The sequence below is a fragment of the Necator americanus genome, chromosome II, assembly GCF_031761385.1.
Source record: "Necator americanus strain Aroian chromosome II, whole genome shotgun sequence".
Lineage (NCBI taxonomy): Eukaryota > Metazoa > Nematoda > Chromadorea > Rhabditida > Ancylostomatidae > Necator > Necator americanus.
In genome coordinates, this window is record NC_087372.1 from 15015931 (window position 1) to 15033106 (window position 17176).

The following is a 17176-nucleotide window of genomic DNA, read 5'->3' on the forward strand; positions in this document are numbered from 1 at the left end:
ATCTCTCACTACTTGTGAAATACTTCAAATAATGAGTGTATTTTGAAATGCTATTTAGTTCTTCGCACCCTCGCAACTTAATATGCTTGAATAATCCCTCTACTACTTTTATTAATCTATTCGTTGTGGTTCCCTCTTGAGCCCGATGGCTAGCATTTTTCATCACAAATGTACTTTTGTCGTTCAGAAATCCAGGGGAAAGATTTGTCAGCATTCTAGGCTTATTTTCAGAGAGCTTCTAGGTTTGAGATGAGGGTTTAGCAGATCTGCTGTTACACTAGTAATCATTCGATCTTTTGTAAGTGCTGCATAGTGGAACTAATAGCTCATCCCAATGTGATGACGGAAAGCCCTCACGCTTGTGGCAGTGATTGGAAACAATTCTTATAATCACTCTCTAAAGGCAGCATATAGTCGGTTCAGAATGACATGGGCCCATTGCGGTTGCGTAAAGTGCACCGACACGGTTGCGTAAAGTGCGCGAAGCGAGCAGTTAAAGATGGGACCATCGCTAACTTCAATTGGACTGCAAAAATGAGTGGAACTAGTGAGAGTCCACCTCGATATTCCACCCTCTCCCCCTCTCCCCGCTCCCCCCTCGCTACACTACGCAGCCACTCGCGCAGTTGCAACGATCTTCAGTTCTTTTTGATTCGAGTAAATCTCGAAATTGACGATGCGCTCACACTCGCCATCTACACCTCAAACTTTTTTGGGAAAACCTCAACATCGTATACTTCGTCGTTGTTCGACTTTAAATCGATAAGTGAAAGGTTTTTAGTGAAAGAGAACTCGCCGCAAAAGAGAACATTCGGTCATCATAATTTTACATCCTTGTGTGTTTCGAGATGGAGAGACGCACTAAGAAGATATCAGTGATTATCAGAACCCAACGAAAAGCACTTTTCGCAGATTCGTCATTCATTCAACGAAAGATTTCCGTTTCTCTTGGATAGATTGCAGTATTGATACGGCATAATGTCATATTAACGGGCTTTAGTGGCTGCTACAGATTTATCAAAAGGCGAAATCACATTAAAACATGATTTATCATCTACTGTCTTGGAGAAGTTGGTTGTTACCTCAGTTTTGTTCTTCATTCCAACTATTGCGGTGGGAGTTAGTCTCTATCTTCACTGCTGTCTTCGCAATGATCGCCACTTTTACCGTTTTGCTACAGTGGACAATTTGTGCTATTGATAAGTTTTTTTTTCTCGCTTTCCTTCCATATCTTATTAGATAGACCGAGTCAAATATTCGATCTAGATAATTTTATCGATCTTGCAGAGAATACCTAGAATCTGTTCGTTAACCAGTGAAACTTTGTTATCGCATTTGATGGGTGGCTCTAGCACGTTTTTACGCGGTACTCAGCGCTGTTCTTTGCGCATCGTTGTGTGTAAAACTATTCTCACACAAAAAGAACACGACGACTGACATACCTATAGCCACTTACTCGTTTCGCATTGATTGCTGGGTTCATTGAATGCTTTACGTGACTGTAAAATGACTATGGGTGGTTTTTCTTTCCTATCTCAAACCACCGCTAATCCCCCTCATTCACAGGCCACATTCTTCTCTTCTTCGGATTCGTCTCCAGACATGGGTATGTTTTGTACTTCTATTTACATTCTTATTTTGGATCTATCCCACTCATTCACTCATTTATTACAGCTTGCACTGCACAACAAGCGCCAAGCTGCCACACTGGAAAATGTATTTTGTATACAGCTGGATTTGTTCTAGGAGGTGTTGCTCTTGGTTATTTTGTGAGTAATTTGTGTTTCATAGAAACGCTCCAGTATCAAGGTTCGAGTATGCAATAAGTGATACGGGTACTAAGCTATCTTTTATTTACGCTGCGGCCAATGCAGCAATTGAGCGAACAGGTTGCTGATGTTGATCATTTCAGATCGGGTACAAACTTGCGTTGCGTAAGGCTCGTGTCAACAGTAAGGTTCAGTTGGCTAATGATAAGGTCAGTTATAACAGTTAATGTGTATGTGTTCTGTGAAAATGCAGTCTTTGTCGGTGCTAGAGCCGTTAGGGGGTTGTATTGACTTGATATTCAATAAGAAAATCATCTACAGACAGAAAATTGGAGAAAATTGGAAAGATGTAATAACTACTCGACCCCTTTCGTGTACATGTACAAATGCTCAAGTATCGTTTGTAGCCATCTATTGATTGTCTGGCTTGTACATTTCTTTACCCTCGCACAGAAGAGCGACAATCGATAATATGTTGGCGCCGATAGGCAGCTGGAAGCTTTTTTTAAAATTTTTCATGATTTTCCGTGTAATTGTAGGTGGTTGGGAGTATTGTGGTGGTAGTAGCGGCAGATTCGATCCTTGACAGCATCGGCGCCATCGCCCTATTGATTATATTCGTATCGACCGCTGGGTTTCCAAGGAGCCGGGATTTCCGGTGCCCAACAGGGAAAACAATGCCTAAGGCCGATTATCTGTGATTGCTGTGCGATTTAGTTTTTCGCTTACCACGAGTTCATATCTTCAGTTGCTCTTAAACAATGCATTGAACTTGTGCAAACTTGCTGTGAACTAGTCGGCTTAGTCTAGTTCCCTCTGCAGGCTCTTTCACGACCAAAATCATGTGAAATTCCGAAAATGTCGGCTGTATTTCTGATTGTGTCGTACTACTTTCTTGCATTTATACGGATATTGTTAATAGGCAGGTGCTGGAAGTTGTGCATTGGTATGCGTAGTACCCGTTCATGTTACTATGAATGTGCTTTCTTGAACTGACATTCAGAACCTCTTTGAAAGGACCGTTATCTCTTACGTTATGATTACACTTTTGTTCTCTTATGAGTATAAAACTTTACAAAGGTGGACGAAAATCGTGAGACAATTTTAAGTTCTCACAATTTCACCGTGCGTTTTTGTTTCTTCCATTGTAACGAATAATAAGTCACACGCGAATTCTGAATTCTGCGAGTTTCTTATGTATTGTTAAATTGGTGTTGATGATATCCTGATTGTCGGTTCATTCAGGTTGTCGATACTGTAGATATGGAGGACATCGGCGAGAAGAAGGCCTTCTGTCGTTGCTGGAAGAGCGAGAAGGTGATATTTGGTCCATTTTAAAACTATTGCTGCACGTGTTTGATGAATGTCTCATTTAGTTCCCATACTGTGACGGGGCACATACGAGACACAACAATGAGACCGGCGACAATGTTGGCCCTCTAATCGTCAAAGGCAAACATTGAGATCTGTGTTCAACTGTGGCATTGTAGTGTATCTTTAGCGTGCTCACCTTTACCGGTTGTAATAATGTTGCGCGATAAATTTTTATTTCGTTGATATACTGCAACAACTGTGAAGCTCTAGGAAGAACAAAGTCCATACTTTGCACCCTCTGTCTCTGCTTCATTTCATTCATTTATTGTTAGTCTGTTTGTTCCTATGGAGAACATAGTACACTCAACGTATCACGAAATTGACGATGTTGGTGGAATCTTCCGTGGATATATGGGTTTAGTTGTGTTGTCGTAGTTGTTCAGAAAAAAGTGAGAAACAGCCTTGGATGTACCCGTGTCTCTTACGCTCCAACTTGTTACGAGACAGAACGTGGGCAATTCCGTTGTTGTCTGATACAACTCAAATAAGTAGCAGAAATTCCCTCACCTGCACAATCATGGATCATTGGGAGTAATTACGCTAGTGATCAAACTCGGACTCGTGAACTACATCCCTGCCGCTATCCATAAAGAGATCTCAAATAGCGTCAATTTCGCGATATATTTCTGTGTCTGAAGGCAGCGTAAGAGGAAATTTACGAGGCTGAGTCTATCTAACACAAGTAATCTACCTTATTGCTAGCATTGCTCCAGTCATCCTCTATTTAGGCCTCTGAAGAAGGCGAAAAAGCCGAAACTTCAGGCACAAATAAAGGTTCCATCTAAAAACCTCGCAGGCACACTACAACAAAACACAGACAGAATATGCCGAGGTTTCAAGACAAAAGAACATTCGAACTATGCACCTCTTTCTTTATCTCTCTCCCAAAAAAAAAAAATAACAAAAGAAGATGAAGTGCACGGCGTTATGGGTATGCAATTCGCATTCGACTCGACTTCAATTTAGAATCGTTTGAGTTTTGTGAACAAGACTGTTGGTCTACAACTAGCCTATGTGTAAATTCATTGTTTTTATCTTCACAGACAAGTCTTGTAATAATTTATCGACCTCGCATGTATGAAAGGCTGACTGGAGCAGTTTCAAATAAACGATCAGCCACAGCCAAACCTCTTATCGACTGTGGCTGCAATCGCTACCGCAGAAATACAACAAAATGACTTGCGCGTTATCATGAAAAGAAGAAAAGTATGCCAATGGAACCTTTTGCCAACCTATTGGCAACCCACTTAGATTCTTCATTCAGATAAATAATCTGTTCTTTTTTTGTTTTTTTAAGGCACTGAATTCATTCCCGGACTTTTTTCAGAAGACGTGTGGACAAATGCTCAAGGGCGCTCCTAATGTTTGGATACCTCGTGAGAGGAGCTGCATGATCTCGGGCTGATACTTTTGAACTAGAGGGCTTCGGTTCCCTATTTACTGGTGAGGAGATATCAACGTCGGAAATCTCCCTAACGTGCGTTTAAGATGCTGCGACCGGGAGGATTAAAAGAACTTGGACGGATTTGCGATGAGCTGCAACGAAGTAATAATAAGGTGGTAGATGCTACTGGTAGTGATGCATTTTGTACTTATTTGGAGACCTTTAAGTTTCAAGGTAATCTCTGTCAAGCTAAGCATGGATTCTGCACTCATTCGGCGAGAATTCATAAACGGAACGAATTATGGAACGAAGATAAGTTGAACTGATCAGTAATATATCGAATCAGTGGTGAAAGAAATTGGAAGCAAAACGAGTTATGCAATCTGCATTTGTATTTACCTCTGAAATAACTGTCATAGATCAATCTAATCTAATCTAAGTACAGATCCATAGGCGTTATTACAGACAGAGATGACAATGAAACTAGACATACAGCTTCTACACATAGTCCAATTGCGGTAGTGCTGTTAGTGTGATCATATGCCAATTTCGACTACATCTAGATGCACACATGGGTTCCTATCCATGGATTCTCCTGTTAGATGTTGCCGGTACGCATGCTCAAAATAATATTTTGAGCAGATTTTCCTGCCAATCAAACACCAACTGCACAACCGACAATTAGGTGGCAGACTCCAAGTACTATTCGTGACTTGTTTCAGAGTTGTTTTCATCCTATCACAAAAAAGGCAAACTTATCGTATCCTATATCACAAACTCAATTAGTTTCGGATCTGAGGAACTCATTTTGAATATAGGTTACTCTTTCATTGCATATTCGTTGAAACGACAAAGATAAACAGACTTTCGCACGAATTATCAACGAACACAATTATCACAACCGTCATAACGAGAAGAAAACCCACCGCGCTAAGGCGAGTCCAAATACACCGAAGTAGGTGAAAACAGTAAAAAGGACAAAGCAAAGACATCTGTCACGCCGCTAACTCCACTAAGGCATTCAAATGCAATTGTGTAAGTAACGAATGCGATGGTGTAAAAATATAAGCGAAGAAGTTCACCATTTGAACATGAAAGGGGTATTAGAAAGCTGAGTACAAGCTTTTTAGTTAGGCACAAAGAGTTTTATTTGAAAATTTTTTCGTAGTCCACTATAAGCCGGTAGCAGAAGTTATTCAAGTTATTCAGCTGAGTTATGGGCACCTGAAAACACAACAGTAAGAAGGAAAACATGAAAAATTACTGAAAATGAATATGGAGAATCTGGAAGTGAAGGATACCAAACGACCATCAATTGATTCAGGTATAAATAAAAGCTACTTTTGCTTCTCTTTCAAATGCAAAGTCACTGAAATGCTAGCACAAAATCTCACAACAAATTTCCCGACACCTGAATCTTGATTTTCAAGGACTGAGACTTTTGTCAGATGATCCTTTAAGAAAAATTATTACATTGCTTTAGCAGGGCAGAAGTAAAACAGTTACACTAGAGTAGAGCAAAACTACGTGCAGCACGGTGCAGTTGCGCAAGCGGTAGCGCTCGGAGCTGTGTGGTGGAGCGTAGCTGTTGGAATCAATTGAGGACATTTGCTACCACCATTCATTGATGTAGTTCGCAATGGTTCCACCTCGATTCCAATCGCAACCCTTGGCTTTTTGCTCCGATTTTACATAGGTGCTACCGTTGCATCAAACTGTTCTAAATTTACGGACTTCTGAGTTCAAACGAACCACAGTGTAATCACAAAACGCAGTCTCATCTTTGATGAACCGAGGTTATCAATTCATTTTATTGCTCTGATTTTTTTTGGCAAGTTCATTAGAGTATGGAGTTCCTATACTGAACTCTTTGGAAAATGATCAAAACCAGGAATCGATTTCGACCACAAACTTTGCTCTTCGACCAAATACAGCTTTGGTATCACTATAATGTCGTTACAGAAGCGATTTAACTGACTGCGGTAGAGCATATCACGGCATATAGTATAATATATCATAGCAACCCTATAAGGGTCACAAAGTCGAAGCAATGGCGAAAAGCGCATGATTACTAAAGATGAAAAGAAGACCAGATATTTTTGAGCAGATTTTGTTAATTCCGGATTTGAGCGATCATATGTGCACCAACTTTGTATGAGCTGCATTTTCATCGCCAGTCAGCAACAGTTCTTCCTTCGGATTGTACTCAAGGAATATCAAGTTAGTGATTCCTACGTGAATTTAACGCGCTCTCACTAATTTAACCGTATTTGGAATGAGAAAGCAACTAAAACGGTTTGTTTGGACACTTGCTCCTTCTGTTACCCCAAATAATTCTCCTCTTGCCACGGAACGTTTTGCAAATTTCTTTTATAAGGAGAAAAACAGTTCCATTTAAGGGATAAATCAATCAATGTGAAACACTTTTTCCAAAGTTAAGATGCACAAGAAAAACTGTGTCAAATTATCTGTCGTTTGATACAGAATTTCTCGCTTCAGAGGACAATAACATATCAGTTTTTTTTTCTTAATTTTACTGATTCTGATTCATTACTACTTATTATTACTGATTATTCAGATCATCAATACGAAATGTCAAGTGCACAAAACGGAACATTTTCGACGGTATTTTTTTCACTTAATTACATTTTCGAGACGGTAAGGCTGACGCTTAGTGATGTGTATGGGAAAGGAGCAGTTCTTGACTATTTTTTTGTCGCAAAGACAGATCACACACCAGTCAATCAATTAATGTAAAGTGAAGAAAAGTTTTTTTTTTCTCACCCGAGAACAGTGTTTTGTAAAAAGGACTTACAGATCCCTATGAATACAGTAACGGTGAACGATAGGAAAGGATGTTAAGAAAAGAGCGACGTTTCTAACAACTGACGATGTTAGTGAAGGTTGCAATGCTCGCCGGTTCCCATCTAAACTGCAAAACGCCCGCGCTCGTTTTATCGGCGCTAGTGGAACTCTGTACTTGGCAGACTGCGCTGAATCTACCTGGTGTGTATCTATGTGAACTGGAACACTCTTCAAAACTGTCAATTTCGACCAAATTATCTTCTAACTTGGAAGGTTTTAGAAATTTTAAATTGATCGATGACCAGGAATGTTTAGATGCACAAGTTAGCTCCAAGTGAGGTACAAATAACAACAATTGATGTCGCCTAGACGCTGTCGCAAGTGCATACACACAAACACACTTTACGAAATTTCCACAACCGAAACAGTGTCCCAAATCATTTAGCTTAGCTGTGGTAGCTTCGGAATTAGTTTCAAGGTACTTAGTCGAACAACTGGGTTTGAGGTGGAAAAATAGAGCTAGAATTGTGTTTCCTTCTTGTTTTTGAACATATCTCATATCCTATAATTCATTTCAAACTCCTAAGAACATAGATGGATAGGGATCAGTGGGCCACGTGGATAGGTGGAGGCTGAGACTGCACACATATGCACATTTTGGTCTTATAGGGAAAATAACGTTGAAAGATCAATAAAACATTACCTGTTGATCAGTGGGCCACGTGAGATTTGGTCCGAACACAACACTGAGATTATTCGCAGTCATCAAATTGACTTTATGGTTCGCAGCAACCTATATTGATTTGATATTTTAAATTTTTTTGAAATGTGAATGAGCAACTTACCAATGTCAAAAACTTCACGACTGTCTTAAGCAGCAAATAATTGGGTTGAGGAAGTAGTGCGACGAATTCCTTGACAGCCGGCGTTTTCTCTGTTTTGGGTACTTCTAAAACATGGCAATATTGACAAATTTGTGAGGATCTGCGCTAAATGATTTAATTTACTGCCACTTCGGTAAGGCCTTCATGATTAAACATGTTCACAAGGAATGAAAAGATTATCGAACGAGCCTCGGTCATATTTGAAAAATTTCCAAACTGGCTATACAGATAAGACTACACTACTTAAATGTCTATTTTAAGATAATGAGAGATCTCTTGTGTTGCTAAGGCTTATCAGATCACCAACTGATCAATTTCATAACAACGTCGCACCTAGAACGTCTTCATCAGAGCACTAAGCGGCTTGATTCTTTTTCTTTGTGCTAAATCGCCCACGGATCTCCCTCACTAGAGGGATCACAGCCGGTTAGTCGCGAGGCTACGTGGCGCGTCCCCGGGTGGCGGATAGGGGGCTAATCGCGGACCAACAGCGACCTTGTGCTTGCCCAGAGACGCAGGTGGATTCAGGGGATGGACTCCCTGTTTCTGCTGAGCCAGGACTGACTCATGACATCCTTAAGGAACAGGATACACACGTTTAATTTCACTAGTGAACATTATCTAATGATCACTACGACCACTCTATGGCCTACATTTACTATTTCCAAATAAAAGAGGCGTCAAAGAACAATACCAGTTTTTGCAACAGCAAGTACCAGTCCGCACGCCGCAAATGCACTGTCGATCTATTAATGAAGGCTAAATAGTACATCAACACACTTCAAAATCGATGAGTGTGAAACTCCAAGTAAATGATGAACCCTATCTTAGCAAGCCGGGTTCAATCCCATGGGACTGTGGAGACCACGTAATATTGCAATGATCGTTACAAGAATAGTTCCTTCCAAACATCCTATGTCACTGAAACGCGCCATAATTCGAATAACGTTCAAAACGGCTATCAAAATGGTGATAAACGCGTGGAGCCGCAACAGACTGCACTTCAGATTGCACCTCAGATTGCAAACAACAATGATTTCTGAGTTTCGCCAGGAACAAGCATAAACAAAGAATTCAGAAACATTTTGCTTGAGAAAAGAAACTCCCCCATGTCCAGCTTTCATCTCCGAGAAAAACGCGGCTGCTGCACAATAATGTTTTTTTAAGTTTAACTGAAGGATCATGCTATGCATTCGAAATGACAGCACCAAAATGCAAAATGCAGCTGTTTCAAAGCAGGCTCTAGCCATTTTGGATTCTGGTTTAGAAGACAACAATTAACCAAAGATAATAATCAAAGGATAGTAATCAAAGAGTAATTTCTAACAGACAACAATGTCATATGGTTAGGCGAGTGATGTAGGTCATATACATAGGTAGTAGATCAACGAATAATCTTCACATTCTCTCACAATCACCCGTAGTCTTCCACAATGAAGCCTGACAGTAGTTTTGTTAATGTTGTTTAATCCCGTTCCGATCACTTCAAGATAGTGAGGTTGAAATGAAGTTGAAGACTGCTAAGATCGTCATAACATTTGCCGGTTTAGAACATAAATAAAAAGTCTCAAGTTTCTTAGGTCTGTGAAAACGACGATCAGAAAGAATACATACGTGGAAATTCATACAACATAAAAGTGACTCTAAAATACACAACTCATCGCCTTTACTTGTACCTATTTCAGTAGTATATTCATAAGAGTGTATGCCACTTACAGTTTGCAGCCTAACATTGCTTGCCAATAATAGTATGCAGAACACGCAAACAATATAGCTTTTTCCAAAGATAAAATGATTCAGATTTCTGACCAACAAAAAGGCAAGTCAAAATTGCTCAGTTATTGCAAAGAAGTCCATTTCATGGCTCCTGCGATTTGAGCTACACTTCCATTATACAAATCTGGTCATGTTGGTTCCAGCTGTCACATAACTACAGCTCTCCATAACGCTCACCCACACAACTACTAAATGAAAATTTTCTTACCAGCCAGTGTAGCGAGACGAGGGTAGAGGGCGTTCGTCGTAACTGGCTCTCCTAATGAACGCAGAAACGTCTTTAGTAACACCGAAGCGTGAATACACGCGATGGACAGATTGTCGTGGTATTCAGGGTCATTTTCGAAGTCGACACGCTCTCCTAAATGTTTTTCTTGACCATAATGAAACAAAGAGAAGAAAGGCGAAGGAAATAAAGTCATGTTGTACGAAAAAACTAAGTAAGCTGAACGTAGACAGCGCAACCACCTTTATTTATACGTTGTTGCAATCTGCGGATGCTACCAACGTTGGCACTTTTTCTGAAGATACCCTCCACGTCCAATGCGTACTTGGTGAGGAAGTCAATCAATTCTGTCACAATAGGTGGTACATCGTGATCGGGATTATGCGCAAGAATACTGGAACAAGTGTGTAGAAATAAACGAAGAAGTTGAGTTAGATATAGTCAAGAGAAATGAGGCAGAACTGCTAGAGTAGTTCCTAAACTCAAACCCATTTCATGAACTTTTGAGAGAATGTGCTAAGGATGTGAGCGAACGCGAATAAAAGACTTGCCAGTACGCGATTTCTTCCGTTATGATCTTCTGTTGCCGGCAAATACTTTATTGCAGTTAGCGTGAAGAAGAAAAGAAACAACTGATTTCTTGCAATATTTTTCAAAGATGTTGGAATCAGACACTCCAAACAAGAATAAACGAAAAAGAGCACCTTAGGAAGTGGAACCCACAAATCTAGGCTAACGTCGAACTGTTGAGTTGGTCTCGGAGGTGTAGGCGGAGTTTGAGATCGGTAATCACCTGCGGATGCTCCAACAGCGACACACACCTGCTCGTCATGAGTACGAATCGGATGAGGCAAATTCAGTCTGAACCACTAACCAGTTCTGATTAAATGCAATCCTCCTTAGGAGACACCATGAACAGTACAAAAGAGGAAAAAAAATGGAAATCACAGAAAATTCTAACCGGGATACAGAAAGAGCGTCCTCCAAATCTTTGATACAGTTCACATAGTGGAACTTGTCTTCGAACTTAGAAGAAATGAAAGGCTTGAATAATCCCCAAATGATGCGAATAAACCGTGTGGGGTGAACAACGTATAAAGCCTTTAGATTCTTTTTGTACCTGAAAAAGAGATATCCAAGTTACACTAATTGTTTCGAGCCTTAGCAAAAAAGAGAAACAAGACGAGAGACTGAGAGCATTAAATGGCAAGTACCTTCGGTCCAGTACTTTATAAGCTTGAAATAACCATTTGATAGGTGGTTTATTGTGACTTCTAAGGCCATAGTGAAAGTAAACGATCGTGTAATCTAAATCGACCACCTAAAAAATTCCATGGAGGAGAGAGTTGAAAACGGAATGTAAATTACAACCTTATCAAGCACCGATTGCAAATATCGAAGCAGCTGCGCATGATCTATGGATTTGCTCGGTGGAAGGCGGTATGCATAAATAACAATTATCGGCCTGAAAAGAAGAAATATTGCTTCTACGAATTAGTGAGGCATAAGTCGCTTCAAAACGGGAAGAAATGTAAGCAACAAAACAGGGGGAGATAAAAATCACCTCCCAACGCGATCGCCATCGGCGATAACTTCGACGATTTCATGGGTTGCAATGCTAGTGAAATCCTCTTCGAATGGGTCGACTACGCCAAGTTCTGACTCGTAGTCCGACCTTTCCAAAAACGAACGTGATGGTGGAATCCCCGTTAGATCAACTAAAAAGGAAGTAAAAGTAGAGAGAAATATAATAGATTTAATTAAGAAGAACACAGATCAAAAACTAAAAATAAAGACGAAATTGGGTTAAACGAAACCAAGTGAACGAATTATCGCTAACATTTCCCTTCAGACTAACATTCAACGCACCGCTGATGTCGTCTGGGGAGAGAAGATCATCGTCAGCAAAGCCATCCTCTGGCTCAGTGAATGCGCCGCTCGCTTGGCTATCGAGCGTCGACATGCAACGAACGCCTGCAGACTATCAATTTTGCGATAACAACTACTTACAGCATAGCAAAAGTACCCATCGACACTGATGATATGTGTGCAGTTCAACATTCGTGGGAAATAGGAAAAATGGAAACTGAGGGGAAACAGATATGAAAACATAAAATGAAGTATGAGAAAACCCATAGACATCAATCTCAACAAGATCTTTGAGCAAACATCGCCCTCTTCATTCCGATCAAAATGTGAGGTCCCAAAGTATTAGAGAACAAGATCATCATCTTGATTTTTACAATCTCAAAGCCTGAAACACCACAAAGGCCAGTTTAAACTGTTGTTATAGCTGAAGGTAGATGAAACATATAAACAAAACAGGAAAAACTTTAATATCACCCGGTTAAAGAACACTCACATGTTCATTTTTAGTAATATTTTTTCCAATAATATACACGAAAAAAGGTGAGTAGAAGAGTTCCAGGGGAAGGTTACTTGCAGCAAGTCAACAAAATGAATCTTCAATACTACAAATTGATGTTATTTCTTGAGCAAATAATTTCCGTTGCCTGGATAGCATATGAAGTGCATGTTGTGTACACATTCGGTCCGTGTCAAATGTGTTCATCCGTCTACGCGCGGTGCAACTTCGGTTGAGGGAAGGCAGAGAAAAAAACGTTGCAGCAGACATGTTGCTCTCACTCCGCCACATTCCGCACTTTTGGAAATATGTTGCTCCAAACAGCAGCAGTACAAGACTGACCCTTTCTTTGCTTAATTATGCTGTCTCCAGTCTGGCTGATGTCTTTTTCATTCTTATCTCCTCCACATCTCAAGGATGACGTTCCAACTACTCCCTAGCAATACGGGTTAGGGTTGCTCAGAATAACATAGGGTCGGGTCAAAACGACATGAAGCTCGGTGCATCTGCGTAAACGACAATACTCGAAGCAGCGCGTTGGAGCTAGCCGTTGGGATCGAGCTGGGATCGACCAAAACTGCAGCGGTGAGTGTTGATAAGATTCATTCTCGGTCCTAACCGCTACCACGCCGCTTCGAGCACACTCGCTTAAAGGCATCACCCCGCGAATCTGAGGTGGTGCAGATTTCAGGTGGAGTATTCGTATACAGGATGGGAGACTACGGAGAGGGAAGTGAATCCGTCCATTTCTTCCTAATTGCCGTAAAAGAACGGCCCGGAAGATACGGCTTCATTCGTTTTTGGCGCACCATTTTGTACAAGAGGTTCGATTGGAGCGCGCCAGTCTTGTGCGGCGCCGCATCTTCCGGGCCGTTTTTTACGGCAATTAGCAAGAAATGGACGGAATCACCTCCCTCTCCGTAGTCTCCCATCCCGTATACGAATACTCCACCTGAAATCTACACCACCTCAGATTTGTGGGGTGATGCCGTTAAGCAAATGAGCTCAGCTCTACGTCGTCTTGACCTTATTACAATAATGTAGCTCCGCTTGCGTGTTGGATTTTGATCACTTTTCAAAACTGTTTCTAATAAAGCTGCATCGACAAAAGGAGAAGAAAAACTGAGCAAAAACACGAGAAACACGAGTGGTTTTCTTCAGCAGTCACATCAGAATACACAGTACCTCAGAAGACTTTAAAAGAAAAAGGTAAAAAGGAAGAGTATCGAAGCGAAATCTGCAACAAATCAACAAGTGAATCGCTCCATTATAAAACTGAAGCAATTTCGAGCGAGTAAAGAAAAATTGAAACCCGAAGAAAAATCTAGGCAGAATCTTAGGTTGCTGAACAAAGAGTTACTTTAGTAGAACAATACTTTACCTGTTCTATGTAATAATGATTGTTTCTTCATGAACTAATAAGACCTGACTTCTCAATATCACAGCAACACGAAATAGACAAATCAAACGGGGAGTAATTAGAAAGGGAACAAAATAACAACGTTATTCATAATAGGGCAGTAAATGATGGCAGGGCACGAAATTATGAGGTATGACTCATTTCCATAATGTCGAGCAATTTATCGATTCGCGTTGTATGCATATTGGACAAAAAGGAGTAAGGACTCGTAATTTTGGCTTGGATAACAAATGAGAACTTGAGAAACCATGAATTTTTCGCAATAACGCAATCCAGAACGCATTTCAACGAAAGGAGCTCGTGCGTACTACTTATCGTGGGTTTTACGCGGTCGTTGCGCACGTCCAGGTATTGTGAGACCAGACGGAACAAGAAACTGGTCGCCTGTCTGAATGGCATCCGAATGCAGTGGACATCATTTCAGGAGCAGACCGGTCCAAACATTGATCGCGTCACGGCCCCGCCTGTCTGTGAAAGCCGACGCGACCGCGAACTTGCCGGCGAACAGGAGATTGTTGCGTAACGAGAAATCGGTAATCGGTCGATATCGTTTCCATGGATAATTGATCGATGATCATTCCTGATTCATTCATAGTTTCTGACGCAACTTCGACGCAAAATTTCAACTTTTTTGTAGGATTCCTCCTTCGATTACAGGTGTATCTCCGTTTGTAACATCAATCCCCATCATCCTAAAGCGCTTAGTCTCGTAAACAGATGTCTTCGTAGGTGTGGTAACTCGGCTCAGTCGTCGTATGATGAAATTGACGTAGTACGGAAACCCAAGGGAACACGTAGAGTTCGGATCGTAGACTGCGGAACCCAGCGCTCCTCCGCTCAATTCCAACCGATCGTCGTAAAAAATGGCCTGGAAGGCGGCGTTCTTTCCTACGAGGTTACAAGGTTAGGTTGGAAAGCACCACCCATGCGTACGCGCCGAGTCCGCGAGTCAATTTAAGTAAGACCAACAAATAGGCTGCTACCGGAGTATGTTCAAGGGGAGGTGCTCTAACATATCCCGTAGGCAGAAAGCCGTTCCAGCGCGGTTTTCTATGACGACTAGGGGTAGTTGGGCGGAGTCATGCTGGGTTCCGTAATCTACGACCTGAACTCTGTCGGTTCCTTAGGGTTTCCGTACTATGTCAATTTTGTGATGTGCTGCTTTTAAAGATAAATATTTCGTTGAATTACTGGTTTGATCTGTTCAGAGAAATGTTTAGAACTTCTAGCCTCCGAGCAGTCACTGTAATTAAGAACTCAAAAATTTCATAGCACCCTCGAATGTAACCATCCTTATCCTTTACAGTTCCTCTTTGAAACTTATACTCGGGTCAAAACGACATGAAGCATGGTGAACTTTGCGTACGCACTTGAAACGCCACTGTGGAGGCAGCAGTTGGAAGCGAGGGTGGACCATCGCAAACTGCAGCGATGGGTGGTGCCAGCAAGGGTTCCGGTGCGTTCCTAATCGCTATGCTCCACCGTACCGCCTCGAGAGAAATCGCGTACGCAATTGCACCGTGCTTCATGTCGTTTTGACCCTACTATAATTCTAAAAATATGTATAATCAGAACGACAGATGAAAGGCAAACTAGCAAACTTGGTTGACAATGCAACAAAAGTGAGCTATTGCAGTTCTCTTCTTTAAATAGGTACAAAAATACGAGTTTGCGAATGTGGGTAACAAAACACTCCTGCAGAAGAACATAAAATTTCATCCGCTAATCTTCCGAGGTGCTCCTTAATCCCACGCAGATTGTTGGACAATGATATTCGTCTGGTTCCTTTGTGATCAGGAAATCCACATAATCCTTTCACGTTTAAGAGAAATTATCGACGCTGTTAGCTTACAGAGTAAGCGTCAACTCCCAAGAAACAACGCAAGCAGATGATAAGAACTCCTCAGGCATTAGTTGGACTATGTGCTGACAAAGAACAGCACATTGCTGAATGTTTGGAAATCAGGATTTGCGTTAGATGCCATCTTCGACTCCTTCCTCCGTAGGAGAAACTGAGGGTGTTGGGATCTTTCCAGAAAAGGATAGAGTTATGGTTGTAGTCCGGGTAAAATGTAGTTGTGGGGGTGGGGGTAGGGGAACTCAGTGGCGCCCTTTTTTCTAGAAGTAAAAAACTAATACATATGCGCATTTGCCTGTCGTAGCGGAAGTAGCTGCTCTCGTGGACTTTCCGCGTTGTTAAGTGCCTCGTTGGGGGGCTCTGTTCGAAAAATCGTTCCTGTTTTTTTTCCTGGATAGTTAGATGGATTTCAGCGTGATCGCAAACTACACCTTTGAAGCTATCTGTTAGTGGAGAGATACCAACACCGATTCGACTTCGTCGTATGCTGCCGGTTCCAGAAAAAAGTCGAAGAGCTCCCTTTCAACCGGAGGTCGACATGGCAGATCTGGACTTTGGGAAACGAAGAGAAAAAATTACGCATATGGCTGTCAATTAGTACTGGAGTGCGGGTCAAGAAAAACCTCTACGGTGTTGTATCCTTCACCAGTTTTATACGGGAGGCCACAAAGAAATGCTGTATGTTCCGGTGTTGAAGAATAAATACGCATCTGCTTCTGAAAAGACAAGATCTGTTTGCAATTCCGTATAACTTAAAAGCATCATCCCACGAATCTGGAGTAGTACGGATTTCCGGTGGAGTATTCGTACACGGGATCGTAGATTATTGAGATAAGGGTGATTCCGTCCTTTTCTTCCTAGCTGCTGTAGAAAACGGCCCGGAAGATACTGCTTGAAGCGTTCCAGCGCACTATTTTCCACAAGGAGTTCGATTGGAGCGCGCCAGCATTGTGAATTCGCGCATCTTCCGGGCCGTTTTTTTATGGCAATTAGGAAGAAATGGACGGAATCACACCCCTCTCCGTAGTCTACTATCCCGTGTAAAAATACTCCACCTGAAATCCACACCGCCTCAGATTCGTGGTATGCTGCCTTTAAGCGCGCTGGTGGCGATTTCAATATGGGTAGGCGTCGGACAAGATTGCCTTATGACGACAGTGTAATGGCAAGATCAAGAGTTGCTAATCGGTTCTCAACTGAAAATGGAGCAATGACCTACTTATGCATTCAACCACTCATCGAGTCCTCGGTTCCGTTTGTGGACGGAAATTAAGAAATGAAAAATCTGGTGGAGATGTCGGTGTTAACTTGGGAA

At 41.5% G+C, this 17176-nt stretch overlaps 2 protein-coding genes across 3 annotated transcripts; one reads left to right on the plus strand and one right to left on the minus strand.

Annotated features, from left to right (window-relative positions):
* Window positions 1-1150: 1150 nt before the first annotated feature.
* On the plus strand, window positions 1151-3232 carry RB195_017903 (uncharacterized protein; the record flags this gene model as incomplete). Of its 2 annotated transcripts, XM_064185098.1 has the most annotated exons (6): window positions 1151-1199; window positions 1565-1606; window positions 1675-1769; window positions 1913-1978; window positions 3015-3086; window positions 3146-3232. In XM_064185098.1, the coding sequence occupies 6 exons, from the start codon at window positions 1151-1153 to the stop codon at window positions 3230-3232; spliced, it is 411 nt and encodes a 136-aa protein (XP_064040979.1). The 2 variants fall into 2 exon arrangements, with proteins under 2 accessions (XP_064040979.1, XP_013300550.2); XM_013445096.2 differs by lacking the exon at window positions 1151-1199 and having other exon boundaries at window positions 1513-1606.
* Window positions 3233-5673: 2441 nt separating this feature from the next.
* RB195_017904 (uncharacterized protein) lies at window positions 5674-12181 on the minus strand (the record flags this gene model as incomplete). Its single annotated transcript, XM_013445095.2, has 11 exons — window positions 5674-5751; window positions 8036-8125; window positions 8178-8281; window positions 10201-10353; window positions 10461-10612; window positions 10942-11079; window positions 11180-11338; window positions 11433-11539; window positions 11590-11683; window positions 11783-11936; window positions 12088-12181. 11 exons carry the CDS (start codon window positions 12179-12181, stop codon window positions 5674-5676), a joined length of 1323 nt encoding a protein of 440 aa, XP_013300549.1.
* Window positions 12182-17176: the final 4995 nt, after the last annotated feature.